The sequence below is a fragment of the Dreissena polymorpha genome, chromosome 1, assembly GCF_020536995.1.
Source record: "Dreissena polymorpha isolate Duluth1 chromosome 1, UMN_Dpol_1.0, whole genome shotgun sequence".
NCBI classification, from domain to species: domain Eukaryota; kingdom Metazoa; phylum Mollusca; class Bivalvia; order Myida; family Dreissenidae; genus Dreissena; species Dreissena polymorpha.
The window spans coordinates 180,423,020-180,441,439 of record NC_068355.1 but is presented as its reverse complement, the minus strand read 5'-3'; the positions used below and the strand labels follow the sequence as shown (position 1 = coordinate 180,441,439).

Sequence of the window (18,420 nt, the reverse complement as noted above, 5' to 3'; positions counted from 1 at the left end):
AGTGTACTTTTCATCATTTAATGCAGATGAGTGCATTTTATAGCAAATTAATACGCTTAAAAAAGTAAATCTCCAAAAAAAGTTTCTTACTGCATTTTGATGCCTATACATTTTTTATATAAAAGGTCTGCGGTAACACATAAATAAAAACAATAAGTTTAATTAAATAGATAAATAAACACATTTATTAGAATCTAAAATATAAAGTTACACATTTACATATAACAGTGGAGTGAAAGATCATCACAGAGACATGTATTCCCCTTTCACCAAGCCAACACTGATAAAGTATATATAAACATAAACGAATCATCACTGAATAAAATGAATCGAAGAAAAAAAGCCTGCTTAAATCTTACTATAAAATCAGTAACCCTTAATATTTCAGAAATGTGAAAGACATTGACCATTTATCATGTAAGGTAAAAAGTCTCATAAAAAGTTGACATACAATACTAAAAAGGAAATACAAAACATAGGAAGACATTCCTTGACAATATTTTGTTAGCCTTAAAAACATTAATAAAAAAAGCACTATGAAGTTATTGAACCAACAATTTGAGTAATTTAAATAACACTGTGTTTCTAATATATACATGTCCATATTTACATTTGTACATGTACGATAAAAAGTCTTATATTGACATACAATACTGAAAAGGAAATACGAAACATAGCAAAGCACTCCTTGACAATATGTTCTCAGCCTTAAAAACAACAACAAAAAGCACTAGAAAGTTTAAGAACAACAATAAGAGTAAGTTAAATAACACTGCGTTTCTAATATATACATGTCCATATTTACAGATTTACAAGGTCATTCACTTATTTGAACATCAAATAAAATCTGTGCAAAGCACTTCGCATCTTTTGCTCCACAACAGGCTTGTCGACTTCAAAGTGTCTGGAAATAACATCTGAAATAATAAGCGACATATCATAAAACAAATATTTACAAAATTAAATACATGCATGAGTATTTGAGAGTTATTTCTTAAATGAGATGCCAAAAGCAGGGGGATAATGACATGGAATACAAATATTTATTTTTTTAAGAAACTTTTATATAAAAGTTACCAAGTTTAAAGTACAAATTATGTTTCTACAGGTGTATCTAATACAAGGTAGAATTGATTGCTTAAGATAAATTAATTACCAATAATTGTGTCTCGTTCTGCAACCGGCAGTCCCAGACGAGGCAGTCCTTTTGTTGTGATACCTCCTTTGAAGGAGCATTCGGCCAGCTGCTGCCTTGTAAAAACTGCCCTCATGGCTTTGGCAAGCGCCTTCGGCAACCGTGTTTCATATTGGATTATTTCCGAAACTATTTTCTAAAAAATTAGTGATAACATAGTCGCCGTGGTGTAATGGATATGGTGTCCGCCTAGCGACCGGGAGGTCACGGGTTCGATCCCCACCGTGGGAGCGTTCTTGAGATCTTCCCCAAAGACACCAAGTACTGGTTCTAGGCCCAGGAAACGGACTCGAGAGCGTTTATATAAGCCTTGGGCTTTCGATGCAATCGAGCTAAAATAAATAGGTTTAAACTAATTCCTATGCTAGGTCTGTATGTAAGCAATGAATCTGCATACACATGATATATGCAGTATCGCAATCCAAACTCAAGTTATTGAGCAGAACTTTTTTTTTAAGTCACCTTAGCACTAAATGATCATGGTGAGCTATATGATGTCAGTCTATGTATGTATATATAAGATCTTTTAAGGAGGCTTTTAGATCACCTGAGCACAAGGTTGTTCTTATTGTAAGCTTTTGTGATTGCCTTTTATCCATTGTGCCTCAAACATTTACCATGTAAACACTGTTGTGGAAATATTTAATGTCAAATCTTTATGAAACAAGAAATCTTTATGAAACTTGTTTTGAACATTTTTTTCAAATAATAGCACTTTTGCTAATCTTAAGAAAAACAACAACATTTGTTTTAATGGTAATACGCCAAGTTAGGAAATGGTTCCTATACATACAAAAACATAGACACCAAGGTAATTCTTCCTTGTATTGCTATAATGAAATCTTCTGAACACAAGTGACAAACTGCACAAATCAATTGAGTTTAACTTTGGGTCTTAGGTACTGGTAAGCTCAATATTTTCCTTTGACCCTCATTTTATTTGCATTAGCAGGCAAGTTAAAAAAGATAAATGATTATAATTTTCCAGATGGTTCAACTGATGGAACATTATCCAACCACAATAAAAAGATTTGGAATGCGCAAGTTTTGCAGTGCTGCCTTTTACCTGATGGTGAAACTTAGTTCCGGGTCTGTAAGGTATTAAAGTAAAAGTTTTTTTCATAAAAGTCTTTTTTTATTAGTCTTTTCAAGACATAAACATTGATTGTATCATCATAAAGCATACATTATTAACGTTTGATTAGTAATGTTCACAGATTTTGATTTAGATCAACTTCTGTCTTACAATATATTTTTTAGTTAAGTCGAATGAAGTGCTTTCATTTATTTTTAAACAGCCATAAATCCGAGGGAGACACAAGAACGGTCAAGAGGTCAGGTTCTGGCGGGGAACAAGCATGACATAAAGCCTGTGCTTGATGCCGTCATCATTTCTGCCTGCAAAGGTACATTTTGTCTTGTTTTTTTTGCTAGGTATTTAACATAATGAAACAGTGGTAGGAATTTTATTTCAATTTATGACCAGGTTTTCAAAGAAGATAAAAAATGAGATTATTAAATGCGGGTAGGGCATATCTGGTCAATAACTTAAGTTTGCCTAGACTCAATTGATGACCTTGCATTGAGGCCAAGATAGGGATTGCATACAGAGCCCAAATGTGTCACTAAAAATAAACAAGAAACCGTCGGAGACGGGTGATGCTCCCCAAAGGTTTTTTTTGTCACAATATTGCACTATATATTCAGATAAAAGGAAACGCCTTGAGGGCACAGTAGTTGGGGGGACAAATTTTTTTTTATAGAAAATTTCAAAAGGCCATAACTCTGTGAAAAATCATCCAGCCAGAACCCACTGATAATATGCACATCTCTTCTTGGTAGTGAAGCTTCCCATAAAGTTTAATTGAATTCCGTCATTAGTTGCTGAGAAATAGCCCGGACAAGAATTGCACTATATGTACAGTTAATGGAAAATTTCAAAGGGCCATAACTCTGTGAAAAATCATCCGGCCAGAACCCGCTGATAATATGCACATCTCCTCTTGGTAGTGAAGCTTCCTATAAAGTTTCATTGAATTCCGGTCATTAGTTGCTGAGAAATAGTCCGGACAAGAATTGCACTATATGTACAGTTAATGGAAAATTTCAAAGGGCCATAACTCTGTGAAAAATCATCCGACCAGAACCCGCTGATAATATGCACATCTCCTCTTGGTAATGAATTTTCCCATAAAGTTTCATTGAATTCCGGTCATTAGTTGCTGAGAAATAGCCCGGACAGGAATTGCACTATATGTATAGTTAATGGAAAATTTCAAAGGGCCATAACTCTGTGAAAAATCATCCGACCAGAACCCGCTGATAATATGCACATGTCCTCTTGGTAGTGAAGCTTCCCATTAAGTTTCATTGAATTCTGGTCATTAGTTGCTGAGAAATAGCCCGGAAAAGAATTGCACTATATGTACAGTTAATGGAAAATTTCAAAGGGCCATAACTCTGTGAAAAATCATCCGACCAGAACCCGCTGATAATATACACATCTCCTCTTGGTAGTGAAGCTTCTCATAAAGTTTCATTGAATTCCGGTCATTAGTTGCTGAGAAATAGCCCGGACAAAAATTGTGCACAGACGGACACACGGACGGACAGACGAAGCGGCGACTATATGCTCCCCCCAAAATAAATTTTGGGGGAGCATAAAAAAGTTAACTTTAGCTTGGATGGAGGTATTGGACACAAATTGTGTGTTAGCTTTATCCTTTTTACAGCCATTTTCACCCTAATCCTCTGAATGAAGTAGTGGAGTTGTCTGTTACTCAACTTACTGACATTAGTTTCACTGTTTGGTATAAGCACTTGGTCCTGGTAAACCAGCTATTCCAGGATACTTTGAGTTGGTTAACTTAATGATATGACAGGCATATTGTTGATATGCTGTTGACAACAGCCAATAATCCAACAAATTCAAACAATAATGCAAACGTAGAAAATTTAGTTGTTTGCAGTTTAAGTCGGATCAAGGTCAAAGTAACATTTACTAAATACCAAAAAACTATTGGGATCGCATTTTAACTTTGGGTCTAATTAATACTAGAATCAAACAATGGTTTGAAATTCAATTGGATGTTTGTGCTATAAGTGAATTTTGTTGGGCTGGCACTTGATGTATGATGTCTTTAGTACAGGTATGGCATTACTGTTTGAAACTGAGTAGTTAGAATAAATTGGTTTCACCATGTATCAGTTTTTTAGCTCGGCTGTTTTCGGAGAAAACCTGAGGTATTGTCATAGCCAGCTCGCCGTCCAGCGTCAGCCTTTCCGACGTGCTTAAACCTTGACATTTTGCTCTAAAATCAAAGTGCTTCCACCTACAACTTTGAAACTTCATATGTAGATGCACCTTGATGAGTTCTACACGCACACTTATTTTTGGGTCACTAGGTCAAATGTCAAGGTCACTGTGGTCTCTAAAAAAAAAATATATCTGACAAGCTTTTATTTAATCAAAACTGCACCCGCAGCCGAGCGTTGGAACCTGTTATGCGGTGCCCTTGTTGGGGAATGATACAAATATGTAAATGTGTAAACATTTATTTTTTTCCGATAGGTTATGTCTGGATGTGGTGCAAAGACCACAGCAAAACAGTGCCAGATGACACCTCTTTCAACAAGGCAGTGACACTCCAAATAGACTACTCCAGGAAATAAATGAAATCATCTTGTTTAAATTGAGACTAAAAATAGGGGGTACTGTCAGTATATTTCATTGTGTACATTTTATTGTTTACATTTTAAAATTTCATAAAAAAAATGTTATTTATTGATGGTCTGTTTATTTTGCTTTTTCTACCTGGATACATTTTTTGTACAGAAAATTTTCTGTACAGAATTTAATATTAAACAGATTTTATTCTGCACATAATTCTATTCTCACATTTTGGTTCTCCCCAGATTTAATTCTGCCAGATTTTTTTCTGCCTCGAACATATTTTGCTTACTTTAAATAATTCGTAAAATCTGTACAGAATTCGTTCTTTGTTTATATTGAAAAAATCTATAAATAGAAATCTGGTTCAACTCATTTAAAATGGACACCAAATATTTTCTGCACATATTCTACACAGATTTTGTGTATTTTATTCTGCACATAATCTGGTTGCAGTCTGCCCAAACATTTTCGTACAGGAATTGGTCGTTTCTTAAAGATCTAAAGAGTAATAGTAGTTGACTTTATGAAATAATTGTATCCATCAACTTCCACGGCTGATCAAAACTGGTGTACTTACTTCAGTTACCTCTGTGGACTCGTGTATGGCTGCTACTGTGTCCCTCTGCACAATCTGAAAAAAATTTCCAACATAAGACAATTTTACCAAGTGAAATCTCTGATAAGATAATAGTACAGAATACAAATAGTTGAAAATCAAAATAACTTTACCATAAATTATGATTTAAAAGATATGAAAATGTGTAAAAATACAAACAATATTCTTCACAAAATAAATATTTTCTGTTCAAGTTTATTAACTACGATTTTACCCATTTCGATGCATGCTGTTAAAAAACTGATTCCATTTTCATTAACATGAAAATGATTAGGACATAAAATATGAAAACCCCACATCAGGCATTATTGGCAATGACATGAAGGACAATTTTTGATTGCCTGACCGGCCACTATAACCCCATAAGTGCCATTTTTCATAAGTATAAGTAAACAGCAGTCAAAGTAGTTACAAAATTCCAATATTTGTAAAACTTTTCAGAAAAAATTACAAGTTCTTACATTTCCAGAGATTGGGCTTTGTACCATCGGCTGTTTTATAGGGTTATGCTTTTTGTACCCATTGCGCTTGATGGCTTTCATCTGAAAATAAAACAGTTAACTTGATGATCTAGTAAAAATTTCTGCACTTACACGTAATGTAATCATATTAAACTTTATTGTTGTTTAGTTTACTATTTCACATGGGTAATTTTACAAGGGAATATTTAGGATTTGCTAATCTTATTATAGAAAGCAGATGAACACCTGCAGCCAATTGTATAAACGATGGTTTAAATTAACTGTGGTAATCTGATTACCGCAGTTATTTACATGGTTAGGTTACCACCGTTTATTTTCATTTGTATAAACGATGGTTACTGCGCGGTTACATAACCACTGAAATTTGTAAACATACCGCAGTAAAATTACCAACAATGCAATACTAAACATGACGTCATTTTCGCGCAAATTGTCAATTTTACAGACGACGTTTTGAAAAAATGAACTCTGCAAAACGGGCTAAAGCTTTTAGCGAAAGAGAAATTGATGTTATAACGGATTTCATGAAAACAAACATTCATAAGCTTAGAGCGAACTATGGCTCGGGCGGTCCGGGCATGGTTGCTCGAGTAAGAGATATTTGGGTTGAACTATTAGCGGGGGTAAATGCTTGCGGCAACGGCCCCAGGACTCTCCAACAAGTGAAAGAAAAGTGGAGAAATATGGTAAATATAGAATTAGTATGTCTTTTATTATAAATTTACATAAAATAGACGAATTTCCATTTAACGAGTGAAAGTGATTCAACTGTTGACAAACTTAAGCAATGAGGGATATATATTTTGCCCGGGAGTGGCTCGAACCCTCGACTGCCTTAGTTAAAACACGTTGTTTTTTTACAATTCATAGATATACAATTCACATAGAAATGCCAGAATATATAAGAATTTTAATAGGCAAAATGAAATGTATCCATTTGCTATATTTATTTTAGACAAAAAATGCGAAATCCGAGGTTTCTAGAGAGCGAAACCATGCTACCGCTACGGGGGGAGGACCGCCACTGCCCGAGATGTCACAAACCTCGCAGGCGGTGGCGAGTCTATTCGCCACCTCGGCCTCGTTTCACGGCATAGTGGAGGACGCAGATACCGTCATCGGTTTGTTCAATATTGTTTTAAGATTAACGTTATACACATGAAAGATATTTCCGATATTTCATCTTCATACGTCAATATGTTTAAGATACCCAAATATAATCAATACCAGTATGAAAAATAATCGAATAAATTTAACGATTTCGTTTCTTACCTTGTGCTATTAATTATCCATTGATGATTGTCACTAAAACATTAGATCCTTTCCAATTATTTTCGAAACAAAATCAGTTACACTCTTATCACATTCACGCATTAATCTAAATTAAATCCAAATCGTTGTAGCGGTAACTCCTCCATCGCCGAATTTCCTGGGGCTGCCCATGATGGATTTTCTTACCGACATGGACATCCCAGATCCCTTCGGTGTGGCGGAAACCGGTGAAGACAGTAAGTACATACACTTAAAAGCTCAATGCTTTAACGTTCAAGCACCGAAATTCGACTGTCCACTTCAACATCCACACACTGAATGACGTTGACTTTACACAGCGACTGTTCCAAAAATGTTTGGGTGAACTCAATTTTTATGCTTTTGACATGTGCTTTGTGTAAATAAAAAAAGTTTTTTCTTTTAATTATATCAAAGGTGCACAAATATTCACCACTTATACGTTTGATGCATACATATGTTTCAAAATGCGGTTTTGATAAGTTCCATGCTATTCATATGAATGTGTGTATTTTATTCTTCGCAAAATTTACCCGTGTTATTAATGAGCGATTCCAAAAAGACACCGTGTTGTTTCAATGTGTATGGGTCCAATGAGGGGAAACTATTGTCTTTATTTTTCATAATATATAAAGATTTGTTTAATTTAATTTCCAGATAAGTCGAAAACCAAGGAAAAAACTACCAGTAAGTTCTTTCATCAAAATAACTAAAATTCTATAAAGTAATAGATTCTATGTACGAAATAATTATTTTTTTATTTGTAAATTTTAACAGTGCCAATAGTATTTATTGAAATGAATTGTATACATTATGAAATGTAATGCTACTATTACAAATACTTATAGCAGTACCACTAACATTACAAGTGCTAACACTACCACTACTATGCTAGTGTTACTTCTAGTGCTACTACTTCTACAACCACTGCTACTTCTTATGCTAAGTACTAATACTACTTCTACTGCTACTACTAATATATACTTACGAAACTACTACTTTTACAACTACTACTACCACGTACACCACCACCACAACCACCACATTTTCTTCTTTTTTCCCTCTTTTATTCAGTTAAATAACTTAAAATAATAATATATTCGAATATTTGTTGTTCAATTCTAGCAACATCTGTTCCATCAGCCTCAACAGCCAGTGACAGAAGCAGAAAGAGGTATTAATTGGAATATGTAAACTTGAGTACTATATTTATTGATAAATCAAGACTATTCTTTTTGTTAGATTATTTTTTTAATTGGCAAGTTCATGAAATGTAAATGCTTGATATTATCATGTTTTTTTTTAACCTTCAATTTCATAAAAAAAATTGTACATTAAAATGTACTACCAATTACTTGTTCTTAGTGACACACTTTTTTAACTTTTTTCTTTTGGACATATTTTTTAACATTGTTCTTTAAGGACTCTCAAAGATGCCCAACTAGAGGCCCTGGAAAGCCAATCAGAGATGAGCAGGGCGGGGGCAGAATGTTTTAGGAAAGTGGCCCGTCTTGCAGACTTTCTCATTGCTAAATTAAAAAAAAAATAAAAAATTATTCTTGTTAATGTTATTTTACTGTTGAATCTGTTTCTTTCGTTCATTGATTTGTTAATAACAACAACAGTTAATACAATATTATTTATTTTACTGAATATGTTAATGTATTTTCACAATGTTAATTGCAATAAATATTTCATTTTCCTTTACAAATGTGTTATTGTTTAGAAACAATGCAAAGCTTGGATTGCACATAAATTGCACTGTTTATTTATAAAATTAATAAACACAAAGAAAAAAAAGGCATTAAAATGTAAACAAGAATAGCAAATGTATCTGATATTTTAAAATTGAACTTATTATAACAAAAAAACATAATGGAAAACACTTAAACATCAAACAAAATACTGTTCAATCAGTCTATTTCTCACACCACGTCCGTCCATGGGTCCGTCAAAGTTCTGTATGTCTGGTTGTTCGTCAAGGTCGTCTTGAACATCCGGGTTCGGTTCCCCCCACATCCGTCTCATGTTGTGCAGTACAGCGCACAACAACACTATCCTGGTAACCTTTGCAGGCTTCATTCTTATCTGAAAATTGCCATAATTATTTGAAATTAATAATTAAATACTAATTATAACAAGCTTGTAAAGTTCCCTAAATAAAATGGTTTTAAAAAAATGAGCTAAACATTTTATTCAGTGTATCATACTTAATTATCATTGAACTAGGAATCTCAGGATTGTTATTTTGTAACATTATGCTAAGGAATTTAATGTGAATTTTAATTTTAAATAATTAACAGATAACAAAATTAACAATATTTTAATAATTAATAATGATTACATGTATAATGTATTTGATTTGCAATTTGTAAATATGTAACTTAAGACTTTTGAACATTGAAATCTATTGTGAAATTTAATGGATGTTCTACTATTACTGCATTTGATTCACAATAGATGAACTATTTTTAGAGATTTATCTTCAGATAAATAACAAAAAGGAATAACAAAACTATTATTAATTAAATGATGTTTTAATGATAGGCAGCTTTGAAGCAGTCTTAAATGTTAGTATTCTTTTAGAAAACAAATAATTAAGTTTATATTTCTATCAACATAAATTTAATTATTTGTGTTCTTAAAACATACAAAACTCAATGATTATATTGCTTTACATGCACTTGTCTGTGACCAATAATAATCTGTGTTCATTTATGATGTAATATTTCTCATTAACATGTTTGTAAAACAGATTAGATACTGGGCTAAAATTTTACAGTGATAAAACTTATAAAATGTTTAATTTCTTTCTCTTGGGATTGAAAAAAAAAATCTTGTTCAAAGACAAAAAAAGTTATTACAATTTTCAATGAATATTTTTTTCCTAATTTAAATATTATTTGTTGCATACATCAAATGAATTATAATTCAATTTTTAAGTAGACATTGTATTACTTAATACACATTTGCAATATAAACATCGTGTATAAATTTACCTCCAATAATAATAAAATAACAAACTATCAAACTAAAGCGCAGCTTTCAATATTTAAACATTTTACATATGGGTAAAAAAGCTTTTGCAAGAGTTACCCCGTAGGGAACCTCATTGTCAAAAATTACAATGTACACGAACTGTGTAGTACATGTATTATGCATTCAGAGAAAACTGAGTGGATTTAGCTAGTTTTCACACGTTAAGTCGCAGATACGGTCGCATTTTTATAGGAAAGATAACGGAGTTAAATAAACGTGGATGTGCACATGGACAGCAATAATTTATGTTTAAATTTAATAAAGTATGATGCGATTATTTCGTTTTATGATGTATTGTTTAATATCTTAAGACGAAATACTTGCATTGTGAACATCATTGAAATAATGAAATATGAATTACGTGTTTTGGATAAAATGCCATGGATTTAAAAATTAATGCAGTTTTTCCTGGAGATCAATAACACAAATAGGCTTACCGTTTCTGTCACAAGTTGCCTGTACGTTGATCGAATGATAATGTTTCCTGTTGACGTACGCTGCTTCGTCGGGCTGCCCGGGTGAAAGAAGACGGATGTGGGTTCCGTCTATACAACCAATGACGGAAGGGAATCCCCGAACCCGGAAGAAGTCATTAGTCGCTCGGCGTCGGTCTTCGTCGCTGGTCGGAAATTTAATGAAACGGTCCTTCAGTCCGAAAATAGCGTCAACGACAGCGGTAATAACCCGAGAAACAGTAGCTATGTCAACGCCGAAGGTGTCGCCGATAACCTGAAGAAAATTCCCAGTAGCCAAGAATCGAAGAGTTATAAGTAACTGCTGTCGTGTTGACAGAGACCTGTTTCGTCGTGTCTGTCGTCGTAAAATAGGGTCCAAGAGGTCGACAAGTCTGTCTAGGCTCTGGGCAGAAAACCTATACCTTCGGCGCAGTTCGTCGTCATCAAGTCCATTCGTTTGTAAGTCAATTCGTCGAAACCGTCGCTGTTGTCTGTGTCTAAAATAGAGAACGTCCGCCATGTTGGTCAGTAGTCCGTGTGGTAACCAGCATCTAACCCAGCTCGTAGAGGTGGGTTAAAAATAACCGCAGTAATAGGGTGGTTAACGTCAACGTCGTTTTTTATACAAACCGCCGAGACGCGGTAACCACAGCGGTAACCACGATTTTGCGGTAACCTTGTGGTTAAATTGTTTATACAATTGGCTGCTGATGGATATTATGCTACTGATACTAAGAATAGTGAATTTCCTACTGTTACCTCTGCTTCCAACTCTAGAAGTCTGTTTTCCAGCTTTTCAAGCGCGTCAGCACATTTCTGGCACCCTGACTTAGTCTAAAAAGAAAAAAAACAACAAAGTTTTATAATCATTAGTAATAACACTTAATGACATATATCAACATGTTCTTTTGTTACTACAGCTTTGTGACTAACACTCTGACATACACATGTCATGATGTTTCAATGTTAAGGCTACAATTGCTTTAGAAAGGGCTCCACAAGCTTGTAACATGTATGTACATTTACTTAAATCCCCACAAACTACAAAGATTCTTTTATTGTATTTGATTAGAATGTGAAAGATGCAAAACAAATTTCCCATTTGATCAATTGTACCTGTTCAGTTTCCAATGGGCTGTTTAACATGGACAAGTATGATTCATTACATCTGACTGGTGTTGTAGGACCCATAGGCAGAAATCCATAGTCATTCATTAGTGGCTCCTGGAACTAGTCAACGGTGCTATTTATGACAAAAAAACTCATAACAAAAAAAAAGCAAGCTAAATAAAATATTTTTGTATAACAATTTTTATATCTTTATCAATGAGAGCTTTAAGAAGATTTTTTGGTAGAATGTGTCTGCCTTTGAGATACACTGTTGCAGCATAGCTCGATACAAATATATTCACATTTACATGTGTTTGTTTATAGTAATAATACTTCACATAGATTTAAAAACAATAATCACATAATTATAACATCATGTTTATACAATGGTTTGCCTTTTGGAAATCATGAGTACAGTAAACAGATTTAAAAAAATGTGCCTTACATCAGCCTGCCACTGACTTTGAGTCGCCCTGAAATTCTCACTGGAATTCGGTCCGGTGTAACCATGTTTGTCTGGAAGAGAGACGTTAAAAGTGTAGGTGACTGAAGCTGTGTTGGTCCATGAAAAGCTGAAAAAGTGGGTGACTGGAAGTTGGATACTGTTGGTGTTACCCTCGAAATTGCACCGTGTGAAGCTGTTTCTAAGGAGGAAACTGTGGATGTCTCGAAGACTGAAGCTGTGGGTGTCTCCATAGCTGTCTTCTCCATTTCCCTCCGTTTCTTCAGAATGTGCATTGCTTGTTCAACTGAAAAAAATCATTTTTTATACAACTATAAAAAAAAGTCAACCCTAAATCTGTATGAGTAAACGTTGGTTTAACAAAGTGCAAGCCAACATATGCTATTTTACAAAACTAGCCTGATTCTTTTCTGCATTGCTGATTACAATGGTAAACCATTAATGCACCAAAATCTCTACTTTTCCAGTGAGGCAAAATCAGTACCTTGATTTACATTTTCTTGAGCACTATTCAGATGACTGTAAAACAATGTGGTTTGATAAAAAATGAGCAATATTCAATATAAGTTACCAAGAGGGTCTCCCGATGGGTTCACTTCTAAGACAGACTGCTCTTGCGCTGTGATCCTCCTCTTTCTTACTGTCTTTGGCTTATCCAGGTCTGCGAAAAAACACTTTAATTGTTACTATTTGAGAATAAATGTCTTTTCTGTGTATATGCTTCTTTAAAGAACTGGGTTTGCTATTGTTGAATTGACATTATCATCTTTGTCTACATTAGTTTGATTTTTTTTCTTACAATTAAATGGCCTGAATGGTCAGGTAATTCATGATCTATGAAATGCTTATTTATAAAACCAACAACCCAATCTTTATTTATGCTCTGAAAAAAACCTCTGCAACCATCTCCAATCCAAACTTGTAGCAATAATTCATCTGTTGTTATTGAACAAATGAACGCATGTATTATTTCAAAAGGTAATGGAATTTAATGTTATTAGATATACGCAAATGAAATAGCAATGTAAATGAAAACCACTGCATTACCATCTGAAGATTTATGGCCTTTCTTTGATTCACTGGTAACCGCAGTAATGGTCAGTCCACTGGAAACTTCAGTAATGGCCGGTCCACTGGGAACTGCAGAACTGGAGGGGTCCTCTAGATGTAGTCCTATATAATTTTTGTAGAATCAGGGTATGTGTAATGCAGCTTGCTTTATCAATCACTAAGTAACAGCTTGCTTTATCAATCACTAAGTCAATAAATATGTATGCACATAATTCGTTTAATAAGTATTTATTCAAATGAAGAATATCATAACGCCACTTTTTTCTGATCAAATTTCAACTTTAACATGTGAGTAAATACTCGGTGACTGTCAGTTTCATAATTTCAGCATTTCATATAATAAGTCTGCCTACTAATAATGTTTATTACTGTTTGGGGAACGATACGATTAAAATAAAAGCAAAATCTTACTTTGGAAATCAATTTTCATCCCGTCCTTGAGCTTCTTGTTCAGCATTGCTCTGTCATCTAAAATGTGGCGAAAAGTTTTGTGTTGCAAAGAATTACAAACAGAACAACTATGTGATTGTATAAACTGTTTTTGTATGCCTTATGAAAGGCTTATACCCGAAAAGGTAGGGTTTAAAGAAGAACAGAGTAAAGTAATTGCTTAAATAGATTTTAACGTGTTTTGCTTAATAACATAAGACATCGAAAAGAGGCAATGTTTTGCGAGTTGATTTTTTAATCTCACCGGATATCTCGTAGATCTGGGCGCTGTAAACCTTGCCTCCAAATTTAGCTTTCACAGTTTCGCCTAGGACATACTCGTTGATTTCCTTCCTTGGCGAAATAATCGTTCCAAGAGAAATGACGGTAAACGTCGAATCCTCCCAGTAAAGAATGGCGTACATCGTGAATGTTGATAACTCTAACCTTTGACTTTGTTTATTTACTTCACGGTTCAAATACGCAATGGCGCCTATGTCACGTGTTGGCTTGGACCAATCGCAAGGCCTAAATCAGCAAATCACATGTGTATTTGGCCCAATCGCAACACTCGTTTTTCTCCGGCAAATCTGCTAAATAACCGAGCAATGTCCGATTGAATTTGAACCAATCAAAAGCATTTCAATTAAAATTAGTTTAAACGATTAAGAACCGTATCCCTTTACATTACAACATCAAATTCTTTACATTTGTAATTATTATAACAGTTTATTATAACAGTTTTATAAATAACTATGCAAAACAAATCGACAAATAAGGAGTGACGTAACAAGCTAAGGTTACACTCCGCAACTGGTAGGCAAACTGGGGTTTTTCGCGCATGAAAGAGATTGACAATCGTTACAATAATGATTATTTCATATACTAAATAGTATAAAAATAATTAATATCTGAATTAGACGTCTATATGAATGTTTACATAGTTGGTCTTCATCGTTATTACTATCAATGAACTTAGCCCGGTGTAAATGAATTTACCACACATATCTCTCTAGTTAACACATCTCTGCGACATTTGTTTTTGTTGTTGTTACATGAAAGGACCAGAACTCTAACTTGATCCAGAATAAATGTGATTGAATTTTATGAAACAATACGTGACGACAACAAATAGATTGATTTATATGTCTGCTATATGTATTGATTATAAGTGATTGTATGCATTTCTTGTACACATTGGATGTTTAACATTAAAGCGAGATTATACGATTTTTTTTTACGTGTTTAATTGTAATATATTGATAAAATATGTTACAATAACACAAAAAAGACAAGAAAAATTATACAGTGAACACGAATTACGTAAAATGCAGCAAAGACAACTTAGCGCCCGAGCCGATTGTGACGAAGATATTTCGTACATATTTTCCTACATTAACCAAAGCACTCATCATTTAAAGATAGTGTTTGTGTGTCGTATGAATAGATATCGTTGCAGAAATTTAAAATGAACCTTAAAACTAAATTAAGATTTACATCGTACATACATTTACATGCTGGAGAATTCGACTGTACAGTCATTTTCGATTTCAGAATTAAAGATATTGCCTATTTTGCACTTTTCGACACATGTTCTTCTTAACTTTTATTTAAATTTAAATATATGTATAATAATTGTTCTATACATTTTATATAAATTAATAAATATTTGACAAAACCGTAAAAAATCGCGGGACATATTACACTCCCATGCTTACACTACACATAAAGATAATTAAAAAAGCATTGACATACTACAATACCAGATGTTAATAATATTTATGAAACATAATGTATGAATGTATATATATAAATTATCGTCATATATAAGCAATAGTATAGATATTCTCCATAACTAGCAAATTCTCTAGCTTAATCACGATTGATGCCCTGTATTAACGGCTGGTGATTTTTGTTGATTGTAAATCGCATGTATATGTACTGAGATACCCAATATCTTCCAATACATGTTTAAGTGAGTAAAATTTTGATTTTGCGTCTTTAAATGGGTTTATGTTGTTAAAACGTACATATAAACGCCGTTTTAAAACTGTTACATCACATAATACTGCTTAATGGCTTAAATATCGTGTACTGCCTGATATGCAACTTTTACATATGTGTCAAACTAACACCGAACAATTGAGTTCAATTTAATTAGTTTAAATTGTTTATGTCTAGCTTGATGTTATTGTAAAACAATTTTTGTAAGTTTCTTATTTCATAGAATACACACAGTCAAAGGATTATATAGAAGATGATGGGACTAAAATATAAGCAAAAAAAAAATACACAAAAACATTCGAGACAGAATTATTGAGGATTAAGTTTAATGGGTTTGTTCTTATCACATGCGGATCCTTATCGTTATTTGCATTATGTAATAGCATCGGAGAAGCGGTATTGTTCCAAAAACACATGCTGGTATGACCCCGCTGTTTGAGACATTGGAATTTAATGACACTTAACTTCAGACAGTATATCAATAATCTGCTGTGAAATCACGTGTCATATGAAAAAAAACTGGTATTAACTTGTTTTGAGTATAAGCTTACTTTTGATCGTAGTCATGTGAACAATTCCTTGTACGCAAAAAAACACTATTAAGATATAATATTATTAATTATAGTAATAATGCGTTCATTTAATTTCATAACTTCTCACAAATGCACGGTTTTTAAACGTTTCTATTAGTTTTTTTTTTATAAATATAATGCTACATTCCACCTACATTCCACCTGCTAAATAGTCGAATACTCTGCATGACTATAAAACAAGTCACTGAAAATTAATAATAATAACAAATATGGTAGCAAAATAATGAAGGAAATATTCAAAAGATGTAGTTTTAAATCGTACAAAACACTGCAATTTGTAGATTATATTAAAGAAGTCCTTTGTATTAACGCTGCGCACTTTTATACACATGCGGAGCATTGACAACATTAGTAATGTTTTTTTCGTAAGTAGGGTCAAAATAATGACGGCCTCCTAATTTATCAACATGGCAGTGAACAGGATGACATATTTACAAAACCTCGTAGTTCGAAACATATCATGTTCTTAATTTATGCGAAACGCTATCGAAGTCTGGATTTAAAGCTTAATTTTTTTTTCTTGTTGTAGAAATACCATTAATATCAATTTTAAACATATTTTTAGGTGCGAAGTATTGACACACGCCGTAACTGTTCCGGCTTGCAAAACATTTCAGCGACAATATAGATTTTTGACATTAAAAACTGTAGATTTCAGCGTTAATGAATACATTCAAATGTTTTGTTTACTATTTAATTAGAAGAAGATCTAATCACAATTGAAGTCCATATGCAGACTGTGAAGTTTTCGTGATTATCCCCACGCTTTTTGAAAAAAAGGTGGGGATATTGTGGTTATCTCCGCCGTCCGTCCGTCTGTCTGTCCGTCCGTCCTGGCCACTATCTCCTCCTACACTAAAAGCACTAGAACCTTGAAACTTACACACATGGTAGCTATGAGCATATGTGCGACCCTGCACAATTTGGCATTTTGATCTGACCCCTGGGTCAAAAGTTATAGCGGTTGGGGTGGGGCCGCGTCAGAAATTATCACTCATTTTTTTAGGTTATTTTACATTTACTTCTTCATTTTATACACCGATTCACTTCAAATTGATACTGGACCTCTCTTATGACAATACGGTCAATCTCAACCATGCATGGCCCCATTCCCAACCCTGGGGCGCCCCGCCCACATAGGCCACACCCACCAAAAATTTCCATTTACTATAATTTTTTCATTTCTACACGGATTCACTTCAAATTGATACTGAACTTTTGTTATGACATTAGGGTCAATCTCAACTATGCATGGCCCCAATCCCAACCCTGGGGCGCCCGCCCACATAGGCCACACCCACCAAAAAATTCCATTTACTATAATTTTTTCATTTCTACACGGATTCACTTCAAATTGATACTGAACTTCTCTTATGACATTAGGGTCAATCTCAACTATGCATGGCCCCATAACCAACACTGGGGCCCCGCCCACATAGACCACACCCACCCAAAATTGCCTTTACTATAATTTCTTCATTTCTACACCGATTCACTTCAAATTGATACTGAACTTCTCTTATGACAATACGGTCAATCTCAACTATGCATGGCACAATTACCAACCCTGGGGCGCCCTGCCCACATATGTCACACCCACCCAAAATTACCTTTTACTATAACTTCTTCATTTCTACACCAATTCACTTCTAATTGATGATGAACTTCTCTGATGACAATACGGTCAATCTCAGCTATGCATGGCCCCATTACCAACCCTGGGGCACACCTAGGTCAAACATTCGGCGTGGGGATACGCGTCGGCCTCTGCCGCGCCATTTCTAGTTGAAATTAAGCCTTTGCTTCAAAATTGTCAACGTAGGATGTTGTCCGAAAAGCATACATGTCGCAAACGTACGAAAAATGAAGGTACAATAATGGGTATTTTCCAAATTTAGCTATATTGTCATCGTTTAGAAAAAAATCGGAATCCCTCAACTGATTGTAGAAACGTATGATCGTTATTAGCAGTCATGATACATCGACTTCGTATAGACTAT

At 34.0% G+C, this 18,420-nt stretch overlaps 1 protein-coding gene and 1 long non-coding RNA gene across 2 annotated transcripts; one reads left to right on the top strand and one right to left on the bottom strand.

Moving 5' to 3' along the window:
* Window positions 1-157: 157 nt before the first annotated feature.
* Window positions 158-14,248, bottom strand: LOC127864688 (uncharacterized). The gene is made up of 11 exons (XM_052404590.1): window positions 14,089-14,248; window positions 13,806-13,862; window positions 13,371-13,496; window positions 12,895-12,984; window positions 12,306-12,583; window positions 11,867-11,980; window positions 11,510-11,584; window positions 5,946-6,026; window positions 5,446-5,499; window positions 1,157-1,331; window positions 158-917 (listed from the first exon to the last, which is right to left on the bottom strand). Exons 1-11 carry the CDS (start codon window positions 14,246-14,248, stop codon window positions 826-828), a joined length of 1,302 nt encoding a protein of 433 aa, XP_052260550.1. The 3' UTR covers window positions 158-825.
* On the top strand, window positions 2,070-4,904 carry LOC127864047 (uncharacterized). Its single transcript, XR_008041404.1, has 3 exons — window positions 2,070-2,284; window positions 2,494-2,601; window positions 4,767-4,904. It is a non-coding gene; the product is annotated as an uncharacterized LOC127864047 (long non-coding RNA).
* Window positions 14,249-18,420: the final 4,172 nt, after the last annotated feature.

Excerpts from the sequence above, each read along its gene's own strand:
- LOC127864688 (XM_052404590.1), bottom strand. The coding sequence starts at position 14,248 with ATGTACGCCATTCTTTACTGGGAGGATTCGACGTTTACCGTCATTTCT. Across the intron at positions 11,585-11,866 it reads GCCCATTGGAAACTGAACAG|ACTAAGTCAGGGTGCCAGAA; the intron begins GTACAATTGATC and ends TTTTCTTTTTAG. Across the intron at positions 6,027-11,509 it reads TTCTAGAGTTGGAAGCAGAG|ATGAAAGCCATCAAGCGCAA; the intron begins GTAACAGTAGGA and ends TTTTATTTTCAG.